The following is a 19,879-nucleotide window of genomic DNA, read 5'->3' as shown; positions in this document are numbered from 1 at the left end:
CTGAGTCACCGGTTTCCTATTCAGAAATCCTAACAATGAATCTAATTCGAAGCAAAAGAGGAAGTTGCAAACATCCTGAACAATGAATGAGTGAAAGAGAAGGCATGCATTTCAGGCTGGACAGCTTGTATGCCTGCTCTTTATTAAATCACAATTTCAAAAAAACAAAACAAAAAAAAACACACTTATTTGTTGTTGCCTGAAGGATCTGTTCCCTTTCCAATAGTACAGGCAGGACTGAAATGAGTTTCCTAATTTGATAATTCTTTTTTCTGGAAATGTTTTAGTAGCAACTTGATTCTAAACTTAATAGGATATAGAAAGGGGGAAAAGGGCAGTTTGGCTTTTACCTATTGTACAAGTTACACCTGCTGAAATTTTATTATTCTTGTGTGCTGTCCAGTCACTTTCAGCTCAGGGCTAAAATTCTATATCACTGTTGAAGGCGTAGGAGCCTTTCCTTCTTTTTCAGCTGGCTATCTGAATTTTACTTGGATTTTTGATCCCTTTTTCTCGGGCATCTCTCCTGCCTGCTCCCCCTGTATTGAAGGAGCTGGTTGAATTGCTCTCAGAACCACTCTCCATTATTTTCTTGAAATCATAGGAAATGGGTGAGGTGCCAGATGACTGGAGGAGAGCTAATGTTGTCCCTATTTTCAATAAGGGAACCACAGGCAAGTCAGCTTGACATCAATCCCAGGGAAAATTCTGGAACAGATTATGAAGCAGTCACCATGCAAGCAGCTTGAAAACAATGCAATAATAACTTGAAGCCTACACAGATTTGTCAAGAACAAATGCTGCCAGACTAATCTGATCTCATTTTTGATCAGGTAACCTCCCTGATAGACAGAGGGAATACTATAGACCTTGTATATCTGATTTCAGCAATATTACCAGACATGGGAAACCTGGCTCAGCAATATTATGAGCAAGAAAGACCTTGGAATTGTTGTTTTCAATCACAAGTTGAATATGGGCCAACAGTGTGATGTGGCTACAAAAAAGGCAGATGCTATTTTTGGATGCATTATTTGAACTCTAGTTTCCAAATCCTGTGAGGTGCTAGTTCCCCTCTGTTCAGCACTGGTTAGGCCTCATTTTGAGTACTGTGTCCAATTCTGGACACCACATTTCCAGAAGGATGCCAACAGGTTGTTCAAAGGGCCACAAGGATGATCAGGGGGCTGGAAACCAAGTCCTCTGAGGAAAGGCTGAAAGGACTGACAAAAGACATGGACATGTTTAGCCTTGAGAAAAGAAGACTGAGGGGAGACTTGATAGCACTTTTCTAATATTTGAAAGGCTGTCCTACAGAGGACAGGATCTGTTCTCGGTCATTCCAGAGAGTGCAGGACATGCAACAATGGGCTCAAGTTACAGGAAGCCAGATTTCAGCTGGATATCAGGAAGAATTTCTAACTGTTAGAGCTTACCAAGGGCGTGAAAACGCTGCGCCCTGGCCCCTTTCGGCTGTTCCGGTGGCCATTTTGGACCCGCCGGACAGCTGATGGCAGCCATTTTGGCACCCTTGTTGTGCGAGGGGAGGGCGCGAAAATGGCTGCCGGCCCCTGGGAAGCATCGCACTACGGTGAGTATTCTATGGCATTGGAACGTATTAAACGCTGTTTAATGCGTTCCAATGCCTTTTTGTGTTCCGTAGTGCGATGTTTCCCACAGCGAAGGTTAATCCGGAATGGATTAACCTCGCTGTGCGGGGCACCACTGTATTGTCTTTTAATGATGTAAGGTGCCTTGGATCTTTTTTAAGATTAAAAGTGTGGTAATAGTATTTAACTCAGGGATGTGGTGGCGCTGTGGGCTAAACTGCAGAAGCCTGTGCTGCAGGGTCAGAAGACCAGCAGTTGTAAGATCGAATCCATGCGACGGAGTGAGCTCCCATCACTTTGTCCCAGCTCCTCGCCAACCCAGCAGTTCGAAAGCATGCAAAATACGAGTAGATAAATAGGTACCACCTCAGTGGGAAGGTAAAACAGTGTTCCTTAGTCACGCTGGCCACGTGGCAACGGAAACTGTTTTCGGACAAGCGCTGGCTCTACGGCTTGAAAATGGGATGAGCACTGCCCCCTAGAGTCGGACACGACTGGACTAAAAATGTCAAGGGGAACCTTTACCTTTACCTTTAATATTATTTAAAATAACAACAATAAACTTTTAAAAAAATCCACTCCCAGGAGCGTACACACCAACAGTTTTAACATAAAACAATATTCTTTTTTTTCAAAACGAAGAGTGAATCTGAGATTTGGGGGTTTTCTTTTGCAGTATTGTTGAGCCCCCAGAACTACCCAAAATCCCCTTTCTGTTGCTAAGAGAGAATTAGGGAAACTGGCCCTCCAGATGTTTCTGGACAGCTGTTCCATTCCTCCTTGGCCATCCTCTGGCTGTGTTGATGGAAATTGTCATCGAAGACTATAAGAAAAGGAGCAGGCTGTAGAACGCTGTTCTGGAAACGAAGAGTATAAACATAGACATGATGGCAGCTGACTAATTATGTGGTCTGTAGTTGTCACATATCAGTGGGTACGCAGGATGCTTGTAAAAGCAATAAATCTCTCAACCAGGTATAATCAGTGACTCACTTCCTTTCTGTTTGTTGTCCTAAATGTGGAACAAAGTAAGAAGCTGCTTGCTATTGGATAAGGCCACTGACCCTTCTTGCCTAATATTGTGTTCTCTGATTGGCTCTTCGTGGGCTCAGTAATTAGCAACAGTAACAGTAATTAGGTACATTGTCATCATTCTCCTCTTTATCACCTCATGCAATCTAAGCAAATCAGCCCCCCCCGAATACCTGCAAGAACAAAATATAAGGGTCATTTTATATAATTATATCAAATAATGATATAATAATGCATGTTGTATGTTTTTGTGTTTTTACTTGCTACAGCAGCCTTAAAATAATAGCTTTGTACTCACTGCCTTTATGCTTTGCTTTCCAGAGCCCCACCTATTATAGGATATTTGCCCTTTGAAGTCCTTGGCACGTCAGGTTACGACTATTACCACGCCGACGATTTGGAGCTTCTGGCTAGGTGCCACGAACACTGTGAGTCTTTTGCTCCTTGCTTGCCTGAGATTGTGTGTATTTTAATTGATCCTTCCCCACCTAAAGGCCCCTCCCCTTTTAAAGGAAGTGTATGCAAAGTACTGTGTAATCACACAGAGAGAAAGCTTTATGTCACACACAAAATCTTTTAAAATGGCATTAGGTTTGAACCCCACAAGGCAAAAGTAGATATTTAAACTTGCAGAAGTTGTTTTTCTCTCTCCAAAGAATGCACATTCTATCAGCTGTTTGAAAGATATAGAATCAGAAGGAACCAATTAAGCACTCTTCCCCCCCCCCCCCCGTTTTTTCTTTCCTCTGAAGCTACAATTTTGTTTTTGGAAAGACTTTTCCTTGCCGTCCTGGCACCAGAAAAAGGCAGGAAATATTTCCCCTTAGGACTTCCCTCGGGATAGAGTTACCTCCTCCTCCTCCTCCTCCCCCACCCCCAGTCACATTTTGGTTTTTTTAAAACCCCACCTTATGGGTTGGTTTGTAAAGTTAAAGCAAAATGTTTTGCTTATATACTGTCCCATAGTGCTTAAAGCACTCTCTGGGCAGTTTACAATTTAATTACTCAGGGTTCACATTTATCCCCCTCCCCAGTGCACTGGGCACTCAATTTAATGACCTTGGAAAGACAGAAGACTGAGTCAGCTTCAAGCTGGCTACCTGAGCCTGTCTGGATCAAACTCAGGTCATGAGCAGAGTCTTTGCTGATGTACTGCAGTTTGACTACTGCATCACTTATGAAGATGCAGTTTAAATTACCTCCATTAAAGGGCATAAGTTCACGTTATCATCATCATCTTAGAACTCCAGAGCTGGAAGGGACCCAATGGATCATCGAGTCCAGTCCTTGTCAGGGAGGCACAGTGGGGAATTGAACCCTCAACCTCTGGCTCCACAGCTAGAGACCTAAACCACTGAACTCTCCAGCAGTCCATTTTACTGACTGAAGATCTCTATGGAATGGTTGTTGTGGGTTTTTTCGGGCTCTTTGGCCGTGTTCTGAAGGTTGTTCTTCCTAATGTTTCGCCAGTCTCTGTGGCCGGCATCTTCAGAGGATAGGAGTAGCACTCTGTGCTCTGGTGCAGTTTGTTTGGGAGTTGAGTATTTATGGCTGTGAGATCAGCTTTTTGTCCTTTTCAAGAGATGGGTGATTATGGTGGTCAGCGTGTTTTTTGTTGTGGGTGTATTGTTGTGATAAGAGGGAGAGATTATCTGTCACTGTGATTGATGGGTATCGTTGGCTAGTCTTTGGAGTGCAGTGATCACCGGTCCTTGTGGCTAGGAAGAGTTCATTGACCTTTTCATAGGCTGTAATTTTCAGTGCTGGGAGCCAGGCTTTGTTGACTTTTAAACTTTCTTCTTTTTTGTTGAAACTGTGCTGATGTCTGTGGATTTCAATGGCTTCCCTGTGCAGTCTAACATAATGATTGCTGGGTGTTGTCTGGTACTTCTGTGTTTTCTCTACGGAACTCAGAAGTTTGCTATTTTGCCAACAAGGTTGGGACAGCTGTCATCTGAATCATTTTGTCTTTTTAGGGAGGAATTCAGAGGAAATCCTTTGTTGGCTGCAAGGCAAACAGTTTCATAGAACAGCCTTTCAAACAGAGAACTGTCTTCAGTAAAAAAGGGACAACAGATATACAGCCATCTTAAGTCAATGCCGTTGTTGTTAATATTCCCATAGAACAGTATTATTCTGTTTTGAATGAACGTAAGCTCTGGCATACTTTCCTTCTTCATAAATCGCTTTGAGGTTACACAAGGGAGCTCTTCTCTCTCTCTCTCTCTCTCTCTCTCTCTCTCTCTCTCTCTCTCTCAGACCTGGTAACTACAGACAACAGATCAAGCCCAGGGATTATTTGATTTGCACATTAAAACTCTAACGAGGCGATGCCTACCCTTCTGGCTGCAGTGCTGGAGTAACAAGAATTAAACCGATATGTTCTGTACAGCTCACCCCAACTCTTGGCAGTGTTAGGATTGCCTGACCTGTTACAGAGTGTGCTGGATGTTCTCATTAACTAGATTAAGAGGCGTACTTAACCTACTGCCAAGTTTTGTTGTTCGTTTCTCTTTTAGATCTCCTTGGGCGTTTTCAAACCTTGTCTGTCTCTCTGACTATAAGCTAACGAGGCTGGTTGGTGACTGTTCTGAGTATACTGGCTACTATTTTTTTATTGGCACTGCATCTGTGCCTGTAGCCACAGCCTGTAAACATGCATAAATTCAGCAGGTGGAAACCAGATGCTAGAAAAAAGTCTTGCTGCTAAACACCTCTGCATATCAGGTTGCTGCTAATAGTATTTTTAAAAAGGCATTTATGAGCAGCAACCCTAACTTAGGGAGTGTTCTCCTGTAGTTTTTCACAACCTGATGTGACTTAGGGCATCTTCATCTTTAATCTTAAAGTTTTTGCATCAGAGTGCTAGGAAAGCAACAGCTGCGAGCACCCTTGAATGGCAGTTCATTCTGTCTCTCTGTCTGAGTTTTGTTTTCCTACTTTAAAGCTGTGCCAGTGCTTGGGATGCGGTTTGAAAGATAGAAATCTTTCAGCACCAACACAGGAATCTTCCTTGTCAATTTCATTAAAGGTTTTCATTTTGAGACCTGGAAATATTCACTAGTATTTAGGAATTGCTGGATAACTTGGTGGTTTAGGTATCTGACTGCTGAGCCAGAAGTTGGGAGTTCAATTCCCCTACTGGGCCTCTTTGGCAGGGGCTGGGCTTGATGGTCCACTGGATCCGATTGGCTCTGCAATGCCAAGGTGATGATGATGATGATGATGATGATGATGATGATGATGATGATGATGATGATGATGATGATGATTAACAACTATAGATCAAGGGTAGGTTGTCTTGCTGCCCTTAACTCACCGTGCCAGAGTTGGCTAAATTGCAGTTACAAGCTGGGATGGACAAAAGGAGCAAGAGAAAGTCACTCACCGTTCGGAGCTGACATACCAAGTGTCTAGAAAAATAATAACCAGGTCTCTACAGTTTATAACCTAGAAATTGGAAGATTATGCAGAGATTAGAAGTATGTGCCTCGTGCGAGTAACCTGTGCGGCTTTGGGCAAGCTGCACAGGCACAGGGCACCCCCAGAAAAAAGGAATGTTAAACTACTTTTGAGTATTCTCTACCTAGAAAGAGCAAAGCATGCTGCTTATATAGCACTTAAAGCACTCTCTGGGAGGTTTACAGGTTAATTTTGCAGGCTGCACATTGCGCCCCACCCCCACCCCATAGCAAGCTGGGTACTCATTTTACCAACCTCCGAAGGATAGAAAGCAGAGTCAACCTTGAGCCGGCTACCTGGGATTGAACCCCAGGTCGTGAGCGGTTTTGGCTGCAGTACAGCGGTTTAAACTCTATGCCATGAGGCTCCTTTTCTATATACCTAGAAAACCCTACCTTGATCATTCCTATAGAAGAATGATGTCCCAGGTAACTCAGGGTTGAACTAGATGATAAAAAAGAATGTGGATTGCAGAGAATTACTCCATTCTTCCTGTTGTAATGCAGTTTGCCTGGAGATACATGCTTCAGCACCCAGACTAGTAAACTCAAGCCCAAATTAAATTCAAATGCCCGATCACAAAAGAAACCATGCTAAATGCCAAGTACAGAAGTGAGGTAAAACCTGACAGTTTAGCATTTAGGCTGACCTCCTTTTTCGAATAATGAGAGTAGAACACACTTATATTTCTACAGTAATTTAAATATGAGGAATGAAATGCTCTTGTGGTCTAATAAGCAGCATTTAATACTTCCTTTTAAAGGACATATTTTAGAGGCATTTTGTGAGATTTTTCATATTTTACAGAATTCTCTTATCAGTCCTAGGTTTTCTTGGCTTTTAATTTTTATCCCTCCCGCCCTAAATTTGGGCATTACGCACTGCCAAGTTCTTTCCCATCCACTCCCTTTTAAAATGTTCTGGTCATGAGAAGAGGTCAATAGAAGCTGGGTTTTGTTGAGATCCTGACTTAGTGGACCAATTTCGGCTTGATAGGTCACAAGACACACAACGTTGGTTTGGGATGGGCACAACAATTTGCAAATATGCAGTTTGTCAACCAACTCAGGCTATTTTAGTCAATGCAGAGATAGACCTGCTTGCAAGTTTGAAGATGTAAATACTATGAGCATTTTAGATGAATGCCGAAGTCTTTTCAGGCCTTTGTTTTCTAACGGTTTCATTAAGGCAACTGTATTTGAAAATGTGTGTACTGTACTTTTAAAATGACTTCTTTGAAAAGGGTGGCATCTCTGGGTCCCAACATGGCAACTTTGAGAACACCAAAGTATTCCCCACCATACGCAACACATTGTTTTATAACTTCATTCAAAAGGAATTCCTGATGTGGTATAGGGGGAGAATCTTGTGATGTTTGAAGGGTGTGTGTATACATGGAGAGGGTGGAATCAAATACCAGATGCCACATTCAGGGCTGTTAGGCAGGCCTTAACTAGTTCTTTGGATCTGGGCCCATGTCAAGGGTGTTACTCTGGCATATGTGGGGCAGAGTCTGCCGTGTTATTTTTTTAAAAAAGAACCCATTGTGTTACTCATTGCTTAGACATAATCTGGTTACCATTAGCAGTGCTCTGTTCACATCAGTAATTCCAAGCATTCTTAATTGTAAACATAGTGCATTGCCACTACCAACATGTCAGAAAAGTACCAAGGAATACTCTCTGGTTCTCTCTTGTGGTCAATCCCGATATTGTACCTCAAAAATAAAAATATTCTAAATCACCAAACAAAATAACCCCCTTTTTTGGGCACATAGAGTTGATACAAGAGTCACATAAAACTTTAAAAAAAGTCTGCCAAAATGTGTCCATTAACTAAGTAACTTGCAAATAACTAGAACATTTTACTTGTTACAACAAAAAGTAACTTTGGAACTACTCCTTTCATTACTTTTGAAATTTTAGCATTTTCACTTTTTCATGTAATGCTAAATCAATTACTTTGGCACTTAGTGACACCCTTGTTACCAAACAGGGTCACTTGTAACTAGTTAATTCTAAGTTGTTGTGGGAGTTTGTAAATATATTTTTCTCTAATTAAGGAAAAGTGTTTGTTTGTTTTGTCCCTCTAGTTCTGGGAGCTGATGACAAAATTTGCTAATTGTTTTTTTTTTATAGTAACAATTCCCAGCTTTGCTTTTAATATACAAGTCAAGAGGAGAGGTGATTGATAACAAACCCTAATGTTCCATGTTGGTGTTTAATAGAAGGATTGTTTTTCTATACAGTGATGCAGTTTGGAAAAGGGAAATCCTGCTATTACAGATTCTTGACTAAAGGTCAGCAGTGGATCTGGTTGCAAACACACTATTACATCACCTACCATCAGTGGAACTCCAAGCCTGAGTTTATTGTCTGCACTCACACCGTCGTTAGGTAAGCAACTCTGCCCGGGGTCTGCTGCGTTGTATCTGCACTTTCAACCATGACACTGCTTGGTCAACTCTTTGGCAATTTGTGTATTGGCTTGCAGAGGTACTTAGTTATATTAAATGATTATGGTTGACAATTGGACTAGGAAGAACTCCAAACCTGGAGTTTTAATGCTCCTTCATTTATTGAGGCAAGAAGGAGTCTCCAAGCTTTCACAACTTGCTGCTTGCAGTTTCTTGGGATGTTTGAACTTAGATAAACTGTAATAGGTCTTAATTACGGTTAGTTGAAAGAAACCAGGATCAAAACATTGTTTACAAAGCTGGCTTCTCTTTCCAAATGGTTAAACTAGCCCATTGCTGAAGTTGAGCTCTATTGCCAATTGTAGGTTTTGTTTTGTTCTTAAATTATATTGCTCATTGTAGTTAATGCAGCACAAAAGCAGATGCTTCCAATTTCCTTTTGACTGCTATAAAGGAGAAGACAGAGAGGCACATGAGCTCCTGGTTCACAGTAGCTCAGCCTTGTAATGCTAAGTCTCAGTGTAGCCTGGAAAATATCCTGTGTGACCTGCATGCAGTTCAGCTTAGTTTGCTCACGTGTAGTCCCCGGACCATTATAAAGCAAGAAGATAGCTGTATGACTGACAATATGAAGTAAACATTGTATAACTGTCATAGCCTTTAAGTCATACTTTAAAAGCCCATGTCCTACTGAATCAAAATTCTTACTTGAGATTTCTATTCCAAGATGAATTTTGGCAACTAACATAATGGGCAGCCTTCCTAGTTATTTTTTATGTTGTCCATACTATTAAAAAAAGCTGTATTTTATTAGCACCCTCTCCACAAAGGACTCCCTAAAATCTGGCCCTCAATGGGGGCAGTAGATAATAAAATGTGCAGAATCTTCAACATAGGGGCAGGGAATGCCAAGCTGGAGCCTGTTCCCAAATCTTTCATTATTTAAGGGAAATCAGGGTGGAAACTTTAAAAATGTGAATGACTGAATCCCCAATGGTAATGAAGATGCTATCCATAGGGGTATGTATGGAAAGATCACATTTTCAAAAGAGAGTATTGTAGTTTGATGGGGAAAAAACAAAGGGGGAACAAAATAAAATGTGCTCATTATGCTGCTAAGAGATTTGGGGGATTCATTTATTTTTATGTTTTTAGGGCAATAGTCATGCAGGTCCTTGGAATAACATATTTTATGTATTTATGGTTTATTTGTATTGTGGATATTGGACACCGACTGTAATAAAATGTTTCCATCTAAATGTGCTTCATTGCATTGAAAGCCCCTTTGTCCTTCCTTTTCCTATCTTTTCCTTTCTTTCTTTCTCTTTTTTAAAGTTACGCTGAGGTTCGAGCTGAAAGAAGAAGAGACCTTGGTCTTGAAGAGTCGTCTGTTGAACTGGCCTCTTCATCCTTGAAGGTAATTGTGTGCCAACCAGAGCAGGCAGGAGATTGTGCGGTTGTCTAGTGCTCAAAGAATTCGTAGTTTTGAAAAGCTTTGGTACAGGGAAGCCAGAGTAAGGTTGGAGGGTTTCTGCCTTCTTCAATTTAAGTCCACAAAGGATTCATCCTAAAGGAATTTCATGTGTATAATTGAAATTTCTTCTAAAAAGCTGGCCTTTCTAAGTTGCCCTTATATTGGTGATGTCATTGGATTGCTAGGACTCTGCAGTACAGGGTTCGAATCCCCACTTGGACATGGAAACTCACTAGAGGAGTGGGACTGGTAAAACCACTCCTTAAATATCTCAGTCACCTTGGAAGCCCTATTAGGGTTGCTGCAAGTGAGTTCCAGCTTGACGGCACAAAACACCAACAATTGAATCTATATTTATGTTGTCACATTTGTTTTTTATGGTGTGTTTGTCCCAACACATGGTGTTCTGTTGTCTTGCAAGATATGGGTGAGCTTTAACTTTGCACCCATTTCAAAATGTTTGAAAATGTATTATTAGGAGACTAACAGGTTGCCTCTCTTTGGGGAAGAAGTTGCATGTGAAGGGAGCATATAGTTTGCAGGATCAGAACCCATACTGGCAAAGCTTCTTTAAAAAAAACACAAATGTCTACGCATAATATTTCAACATGGCATTTCCATACCTCTTCTCTGTGAATGTGATGCATGCCTGAATAAGCCACTGTCGATCAAACACTATTGACAGAACACTAATATGGCTTTACAATCGGCAACTCAAATGTGATGCTTTTTCTGGGGAATCTAAGGATGCACAAAGACTTTGTGGCCTACCTGAAAAGGGTTCAACCTTTTGCCAGCAACTCCAGTCACAGAAGCGTAGAAGCTTTGCATGAACCCAGTGCAGAAATCGATGAAGATGCTAACAAGGTGCCTTCTGCCCATAGGCCAGAAATTTACCTTTTGGGGAAGGTCAGGAAAGAGGAGGTGGAGGCAGTTCACAGGGTGGAGGAGAGAGTGACCCTTTCCATCTGCTCAAAACAGGCTGTAAAACTGATTCCTGTTTGCTGCTGTTCAGAGAGCAGCATTTGTTTTTGCAAGCAATCCTGCTTGACTGCTTCTGAGATTGCTAGCTGGATCAATTAACACACTTCTGCTGGATATTTTTTTTAAAGAAAAACAGGCCAGAGTCTCCTATGCTGTTCTCATAAGGCATGCATAACTTTCTGTGGCTAATTGCAACTAATTGATAAGATACATGGAAAAGTCTTGGTTGTGCGCTTGATCATGTGTCTGTGCAACCAAGACACAGCTTGAGACCTTATCAGTGAAACACTATTAGCCACAGCAAGTTCACCTTACACAAACACTGAATGGATTCCCATCAGTGTGATGCAGGGCGTCGCTTTTAACCCCAGTTAAATTACAACCTGCACAGAATGTGTGAACATTCTGAAGTCATTTGGAGAGTTCTGCTTTTGACACTTTCTGATCATGCCAGGTGTCTTAATAGGAAATATCAAACCATTGCAATATTCAGTGAGAACAAGTCTCCATTTACTCAAACCGTATGACAGAAAAAGGGCAAGTTCAGGGCTGGCTCGAGACACTCCCCCAAGCACTACTGTATGCAGAGCCTAAATCCAATCATGTTATTCTGACACATGGAAAAGATACTTGCACAACTATTTTTCCCACTCCCTAACATTTTTTAAAAAAATACAATAATGACCATATAAGTGGCCAGCAATTCACTGCTCTGTTATGGCTGCTGGATTCTTGCTACCAGAATCTCAGTGCTTAACTGTAAGGCCAGTCCCTGAACAGAGAAATATTTTCTTCTGCAAGCCTTTCCCAAAACTGGGTCCCCAGGGGATGTTGTATCACAGCGCTCATCATTCTCAGCCAGCTGTCAAGGATGATAGAAGTTGTCATCCATGACATCCAGAGTCCCAAAGTCGGGGAACTGCTTCCTCGTGGTGTCAGAGCAAGGAACCCCCTGGGCCAGTTGCAGTCCATTTGGGTAACAGCTTGCCCACATCTTGGGTCGGGAGATTCTCTTGCTCAGCCTTTTCTCCTGACATCCTTGAATGCAGCCAGCTCAACTTACAGAATCTTTAGCCACTGGGCATGCTGGCTTCTTGAAGATGAAGTCCAACAATGCCTTGGGGATCCACGCTTGGGAACCATTACTTTAAAGTAAGTAACTGAAATATGTAGGAGGGGGGGGATTTACTTTTTTGGATTCCCAGAATCACACAACCTGTGTGGCCAATCGCCATCCGGAGTGAAAAAGTTGTACTTCAAAAGAAAAGGGGGGAAAAAAAACACAATACTCCCATCTTTGCGGTTTGGAGGGTTGAGTCCTGCACCTTCTCTATGTTAAGCCTATGGGATCTCCCTCACCCCCCACTGAACTACAGAGAGAATATAACACACATACCCGTGCTACCCCTACGTGAGGAGAAGTGTCTGTAGGCCACGAAGCTAACTGGCAGTTTTTCAAACTGCTACCTCTGTAGTTCTACGCTTTTAAGCTGACTCACCAGTTCTCGTCAGACGAGGAGAGATGAGAGTGAAGGAATGATTTATCGATCTGTTTTCTCCCCCCCAGATCCCAGTGCTTTTGTTTTAAAGCTTAGCATTATGCTACCCAGAGTGTGGCTAGGGCTGTGGTCATGACAACACTTTCCATTGCCTTTTAAAATAATCAATTGAGCTTCGTCATGCCTGCCCAATTAACAGGGTCAGCTCAGTTAACATTTTAAAAATAACCCTTCGTCAGTCTTTTAATATTGAGACACCAGAGAGACCCCAAGCCAAGCTCCTTACCCCTCCACCCCACCCCTGGAGCAATTTAAACAGAAAATCCAGCTGTCTGGGGTTTGCCATGTCATTTCTATGATTTCTGAATTTTTACTTATTTTTAAACTTTAGATTAGATTTCAATGATAGGCTCACCCTCTTTCCTTTCCAGGTGAAACTAGGTTGTGTGGTGGCCGCCATCAGATAATAGACAGGTGGCTTGTGTGAAAAAGTAGCTGTATTTGCAATATGAATAGTGTAGCCATTCATCCACACGATCCTTTCTGGCAACTTGGTCCCATGTTCTCTGTTCCAGACATCACAGATACTATTTTTGCATCACTGCAATCCCTCAAAATACTTTTCAGCGAAGTTCATTCCCAGGGTCAGTTTCAGGTCTTCAAGTTATGGGGTTGCGTGTTAAATCCAGTGTTAAGTCCTAGCCAGAGTTGAGCTGTTGAAATAATTGGGACACCACTCTTGTGACTAAAACGTCTTGTTCATTTCAGTGGGCTTACTCTGGCTGGAATTAACACTGGATCTAGTTCTTCATGAAGGGGTGAGGAATCTCTTAATGTCGCTGAATCTAACAGCCACTAGAGACCTCCATGTTCTCCATTCTGTTCTTGTTCTGTGTCACCAACTTGGAACTGACTTATAACAACCCTAATAGGGCTTCCAAGGCAAGTGAATGATATAAGGAGTAATTTTACCAACTCCACTCCTCCAGTGAGTTTCCATGGCTGAGCAGGGATTCGAATCCTGTTGTCCTGAGTCCTAGTCCATCTTTCTATCTACGACACCACACTGGGAGTCTACATTGTCCAACCTAGGCCTAATATCTACCCTTAACCATATAATAAAAAACAGGAAAATTTTATCTCTACAACACCTTGGCATAATTGTTCAACACACACACAAATCAGATTACAACCTGGCACCATCACAAGAATCGTCATTTGTGATCAGGATTCAAGATTTTTTTTTGCATTGCTTTTTTTGCTTTTTCTTGGCAAAAGAACAGAAGCTACTGCTTATTTTTCCCCCTTCTGTTTTCTGCAATTCATTTTTAATAGAAGTTGTAAATAAATATCACACAGAATGTTTTTCCACTTGGGAAGTATTGTGTCTTGCCAAACATGGTGTTTACCACATGGATTCTGTGTGGATTTGATTCCATTTGCTGACTTTTAGGTAGTTTAACTGGAAAAGCGACCTTATTATCGACATAGGAACATCCTTATTCCTGTTTGGTTGTCACATCTGATCAGAAACACTCATTATAAGGCCATAAAAGCCGGTAAAGGATATCTCCATAAACTGGCCTGTTTCTCTTTCCCTCCCCTTCTCACTTTCCCTTCTTTAATTGGTAAATGGGTTGTTCTTTCTAGTCTAGTCAGCCTGGCTGATTCATTCATCCATTCATTCTGCACTTACTGCTGAAAGCCAAAGGACTGTGACATGTTGGGAGAAATTGGGCAGAAGGGAGCTAATTATAAAGGCATGTTTCTATTTATATGCATAAATCTGTTGCAGACCAACAATGTGGGCAAACGGAATAGGGAAGCAAAGGGCGTAAACCACAGTATTCGTATTCACTTGATACTTATAAGCTGAAATCTTACCACTTAACATGGTGCGTTGTAACTGGAATAGAACTGTTGAATAAATGGACCATATAGTTGACTCGCCAACTCCTTCACTGATTTAATGGGTCTATTCTAATTGTGACCTACTATACTAAGCAACGTGGAAGACAGGAGGGCCTGGCGTACTCTGGTCCATGGGGTCATGAAGAGTCGGACACAACTAAACGACGATGATACTAAGCAACAGAATTCTAGCCAGAGAACGCTTACATGTGAAAAACCTTTCTATTGCCTGTGGAAATGCACAAATAAAGACTGGATCATTTGGCTTACCTATCTCTTCCCTTCTCATATTGGGCATTCTAGTCTTGAAAACTAACAAGAAAACTGTAGGCTAAAACAACCTCAGAGCCGATCACTAGGGGAAGAACCACACATTTGCACAATTAACAGAGCTGAAACCAGAAATTTTTCCAAAGCGCCTTTATTGGGAGTACTAGGTACTCCAGCTGATATAGTTACTCCAGAAATGTTGGTCCAATGAACCCATATGCCTTCTGTATCAGAAGAGGGTCATTGTATTGTTTCTGTTGCTGTGTTCTGTATATTACTGAATTTTCCGTGTATAGGACATCCCATGTATAAAATCCCCCTCCCCACTTTTCTAACCCAAAATTAAGAAATCTAAGCAGGGCTTAGCAAGTGGAGGGGAAAGCAGGGATCAAAATGCTGCAAGATCGCTTTGATCCCTGCTTTCCCCCTCCACTTGTTTTTGTTCTCTCCTCAGCTTACTTCCATGTATAAGACAACCCTCAATTTTAGTCTAAAGATTTTAGACAAAAGTATCATCTTATACATGGAAAAATACAGTATATGCTTTTGTTAAAGGTGTAAATAGTTTTCTGCGGCTAATAATATAACAAGCTTCCTTGGATTTACCTCCTTCCAGAGCCACGGTAGTTACATTGACATCCGGCAATGCGTAACCAATCAAGAAACCAGTCGTGAAAGGGTGTCCGTGTCATCTCACAGTTCCCGCCGGTCGTCACACACAGCACTGTCTGACTCTGCATGTACGTACCATGTCAAAAAGTTAATCCCAGTTATATCAAAATAATATTTTATTGTAGCTGGTGGATGTTTCAGAGTGTATCTGGATGTTCCAGAGTCAGGCCAAACCTATTGGCCCCTCCAGACACCAGTTCTCACTGCCTTTCTCCATCCCTTCCCCAATTTATAAGGCTAGAGATGAGCAGTAGCTCCTGGAGCAGAGAAACAGGGGCCAGAAGTCTTGGAGTGTTCTGTTGTTAGTTACCAGTGCCCTGAGCGTTAGCAACACAGGAACGAAAGAAGTTGACTTCCTTTGACTGAAGTCCTGTTGCGTAGCTCTGCTTTTGTACTATGTCATCAGCAAATTGCCACTGGTTCATGCATTCTTTTGGCACATTTGGGATGTTCCTGGCTTGCACATAACATGACACAGTTGTGTATACCCTCAAAGGCCTTTCATCAGTGACAATGTACCACTCACTGACTTATTCATCTGAATATCTTCATATGATAATAGAAGTTGTTCATACTTTGTACATTCTCTACCTTTATTATACCTCTTTACCCATTCATTTTTCGCACCATAAGATGCACTTTTCCCCCACAAAACAGGGGGGTGGAAAGTCTGTGCGTCTTATAGAGCAAAGAAAACAGATTATATTTTCCTGTTTTCTTCTCCTAAAAAATTGGTGCGTCTTATGGAAAGGTGCGTCTTATGGAGTGAAAAATACGGGTAATTCAACCATGATATATTCTTATTTTGAAGAATTTGTTTCATTTGATCATTTGATCTCATTTTATCCAACCAATCTTTTAACCTAATCACTTTTCCCCCCTTAAATAGTTCTAAATAGACTTTCATATTGGCAGGAAATTCTCTATTTCAGTAATGGAGAGTTAGATTAATATAATTTTTAAAATACTTATACCAAACATTTAACATAGTTTTAAAAAAAGGGTTATTAGTTTTGCTTATTTTATGTTTTTCAATTATGCCGAACAAATGTTTTTCAGTATCAACCTGTAGTTCTGATGATTCCATTTTCCACCAAATTAACCTTTCTGGGTTATATATCATTTCCCCAATAAACCTCAGCTGATTAGCCATATACTAATATTTAATATTGGGTATACCTATGCTTCCTTTTTTATTGTCTTATACCAATAATTTTTATTTATTCTGGCTTTCTTTCCTTCATTACAATATCTATTAATCAGTCCTTGCCAAAATTTAAAATCATCTTCTATTAATTAAATAAAAAATAAAAAAATAATCTATGGTAAAAATCTTCATTTTCATCAGTGCAATCCTTCCAAACCAAGATAGTTTCAAACTGGAATATTCCTGTAATTTATGTTTGATATCCTTTTTTAGTTTATCATTATATACCTTTATTTTCTGATTATCCTTTACTAAATCTATATCTAAATATTTAGCAGATTATCATATCCTAAAATCATATTTATCAACAAACTTTTCTTGTTCTAATTTATTATGATTAAACATTATTTCAGATTTTTGCCCATTTACACATAATCCAGTTATTCTTCCAAATTTTCAATTCTATCCATACTTTCCTGTGGGTTTTAACTGTCATCAGCAAACCAGTTAATCTTTATTTTGTTATTCTCACCCATACCTCTAATTAAATCGTCATTCCTTGTTGCATTTGCTAACATTTCAATAATCAAACAAAACAGAGCTGAAGAAAGAGTCTAGTGCCTCGTCTTGAGCTATCACACATAAACAGATTTTCAGAGTTTTTTCTCCCATGTTGATGGGGGGAGGGAGAAGACTGGATGTATGCTTAGAAAGGGTGTCAGGAATGGCAGAGAAATGTGAACCAACTCAGTTCGCCTAATTCTGTTCCTGGAACTTAAGGAACCTTTGGTTTCAACATCTTTTCTGCTGCCATGGAAGTAGTTGGCTATTTCTCCACTCCTGGATAGGTTTGATATCAGCAACAGGCTTTTATCTCATCCCTGCTTGCCTGAAAGATGCTTTTCTTTTGCAGCCACGTCGTCTATACGGCACACGGATGCCAGCACGCCTACCCGGCCGTCGTTACCCATGGGGCAATCTGAGAAGGCCCCTCTGAGGCTCGCCTCAACCAGCAGCACCCCGGTAAGCCATGTTGACCCCTCGGAGGTCTCTTTGGCCAAGGAAAGCTGGGAAGGAAGACCGAAAGGTTCTCTTCGGGAGGCTAGCAGGAAGTGTCACTGCCTTGTTGAGATTCTGCTGTTCATCATGCATCCACCATCTAATGGCGGGAGGGTCTTATGACTCAGGTGCTTGGTCTTTTTAGTTGACCTACAGCAAAGACTTAGGAGGAAAACAAAGATCTGGGCTGATCTTGCCCTTTTAATAAGTAGGCTGATTTCCAGCAATGGGCAGGGAAAGTTTTTCATAGCCTTTAGTTATGTCTTACCTTATCAGTACGTGATGACTCAGTTGCTGTTAAAGCAAATGGCACTGGATTTTTTATTCTTGGCTTTGGGGTTGTTGGGTCACAGCGAACAGACACTGTTCTCACATGGCCCAGCTGTGTGTGGTCAACTGACCTGCAGAAAGGGTAGAAACCCAAGGGTAGAAACAGATTTTGTGACAGCTGGAAGTGTAGCTGCAGGACTAGAACCCTTCTGACAGGCCGGGTTCAGGAGGAAGTATACCTGAGGGTTTTCTTTCTTTCTTTATGCCTATCAGAGAATTGCACCATTTAAAATTATGGGTACATATGAATTATAGGTACAATTAAAGCAAATTAAAATGTTACAATAATTCGATTATTTTAATAATGGTCATTTGTGCCCTTAAAAAAAAAAGACCATTGGATCATTTTGATCATTAACAAGTTGACAGGGCCGTGCTTCCGGAAGCGAAGGGTTGGCCAGCTGCCCATCATGGCCTGGGGGACACCTGAGTGAACAATGCTTTGCCGCTCTTCAGGGAGGTGCCTTCCTTGTCTTGAGGAGTTACTGGGCACTTGTTTTGATGTCTTCTGTTGCACAGCTGCCATTTATTTAAGATGCCTAGTTTTTATTCAGGTGGCAAAACCGCAGGCTGTCCTGTTACGGGGCGGGGTTGCTAGAACAGAATACACCTCTATACAGTACAATTCCCTGCACAAAGAAAGATCGCAAAGGAAGGAAAATGCTCAGCCCGAACCCTTTCTCCCTGATGTGTTAGATTTCTGCATAAAGGGTTGTGTTTCTTTTTCCTGTAGAAAGGAACATCTAGTCACTTGATAGTACAGCTTAACCAACTCAATGAAGATTTTTCTCTTTGACAATAAGCAAGCCTTCCAGTTAGTCTCACGGAGAGAATGGCACAATCATATTCATTCTTGCTTTGGATGCACTAGGGTTTACAGTCTTATCTTCTTTCTTTCTTTCTTTTTCCTTTCTCAGGGTTTATTAACTCCCCAAACACCCACTGAACATCTCACCCAGCATCACATGGTGCAGCCCGCTGCTCCCGCTCAGCCAAAAGCGATGGTATGTCAGCCTCATCTCTGTTTTGTGGAACTGCCGGGCAGAAGAAACACAATAGGCCTAATTCACCATTACAGGCCTAAATCCAATTGTGAATCTCAACTAGGATAGGCATATCAAATCAACACTTACGTAATAGAATCAACACTTACGTAAGGATACTTGCTTATTCTCACTGGGAGTCACAGTTGGATTTGGATAATTGATTTGCCTCCTTTCTGATGACATTTGGTTTTATGCAATGTGTGATGTAAGAACCCTTGTGTTATAGGTATATTTTTACTTGTTTCTGTCTCTGATTGATGACTGGCAGTCCTAGGGGGACAGATGGTGGAGCTTTAAGTACTGAGCAAACCTAGATGTCTTCAGAGCTTGGAAAAGTTCCTTTTTTGGACACAGAACCGCCTATCTACTCCCGCCCCCCATAAAGCAGTAATTTTTCCAGGCCAGACTGTAATATTTCCAGTTGTAATTCTATGCCTCTTGTAAGGCCTGTTTGGCTGAGCCTTTATGAATGATGAAGTCTGAGCTTGGGAAATCTTTAGTTGCAACTGCTATTTGAAATTCCTCAAATAGTTACTTACTATTGTAGTTACAGTAACTCTATTTTATTTGTCAAAGATAACTCAATGGTTGCTTTGTAGTTACTTAAAGAAGCAACAGAACACTAGAAGCTGTTGGATTAAGTTGTGAGATTGCGTCCTCCTAAGACATTAAAACACAGTTTTGGTTACCTTGCAGAAGGAGTGGAATGATCCTAAATTGTGTTCCAGTCTTGATGTAATTTAGTTATTTCTCAGTCGCTACATAACTGTTATGGCCTTGGGCAATCTGCACAGTTCCAGGGCAACCCTAGAAGAAGGTAGACCACTTCTGAGTATTCTCTGACTGGAAAATCCTGAAAAGGGTCACCATAAGTCAGAATTGAGTTGACAGCACATGATGATGATGATTTCCAAGCCCTGAAGTTTCATATATGGGTGCCTTGTGGGGAGGTGACATATAAATAATA

At 41.2% G+C, this 19,879-nt stretch overlaps 1 protein-coding gene across 5 annotated transcripts in view; it reads left to right on the top strand.

The window, feature by feature from the left end:
• PASD1 (PAS domain containing repressor 1) overlaps positions 1 to 19,879 on the top strand; it is a 91,186-nt gene that overhangs the window by 61,396 nt on the left and 9,911 nt on the right. For all 5 annotated transcript variants that reach the window (XM_078380593.1, XM_072981382.2, XM_072981383.2 and 2 more), the window contains exons 11-16: positions 2,964 to 3,070; positions 8,353 to 8,500; positions 9,856 to 9,937; positions 15,275 to 15,398; positions 17,391 to 17,500; positions 18,784 to 18,870. In XM_078380593.1, the coding sequence (XP_078236719.1) occupies positions 2,964 to 3,070; positions 8,353 to 8,500; positions 9,856 to 9,937; positions 15,275 to 15,398; positions 17,391 to 17,500; positions 18,784 to 18,870 (658 nt within the window). The remainder of the gene's footprint in view (positions 1 to 2,963; positions 3,071 to 8,352; positions 8,501 to 9,855; positions 9,938 to 15,274; positions 15,399 to 17,390; positions 17,501 to 18,783; positions 18,871 to 19,879) is intronic.

This window comes from Pogona vitticeps, chromosome 11 (genome assembly GCF_051106095.1).
Source record: "Pogona vitticeps strain Pit_001003342236 chromosome 11, PviZW2.1, whole genome shotgun sequence".
In the NCBI taxonomy this organism is placed as follows: domain Eukaryota; kingdom Metazoa; phylum Chordata; class Lepidosauria; order Squamata; family Agamidae; genus Pogona; species Pogona vitticeps.
The sequence above is the reverse complement of the archived record's forward strand: the minus strand, read 5'-3'. Positions and strand labels throughout refer to the sequence as shown.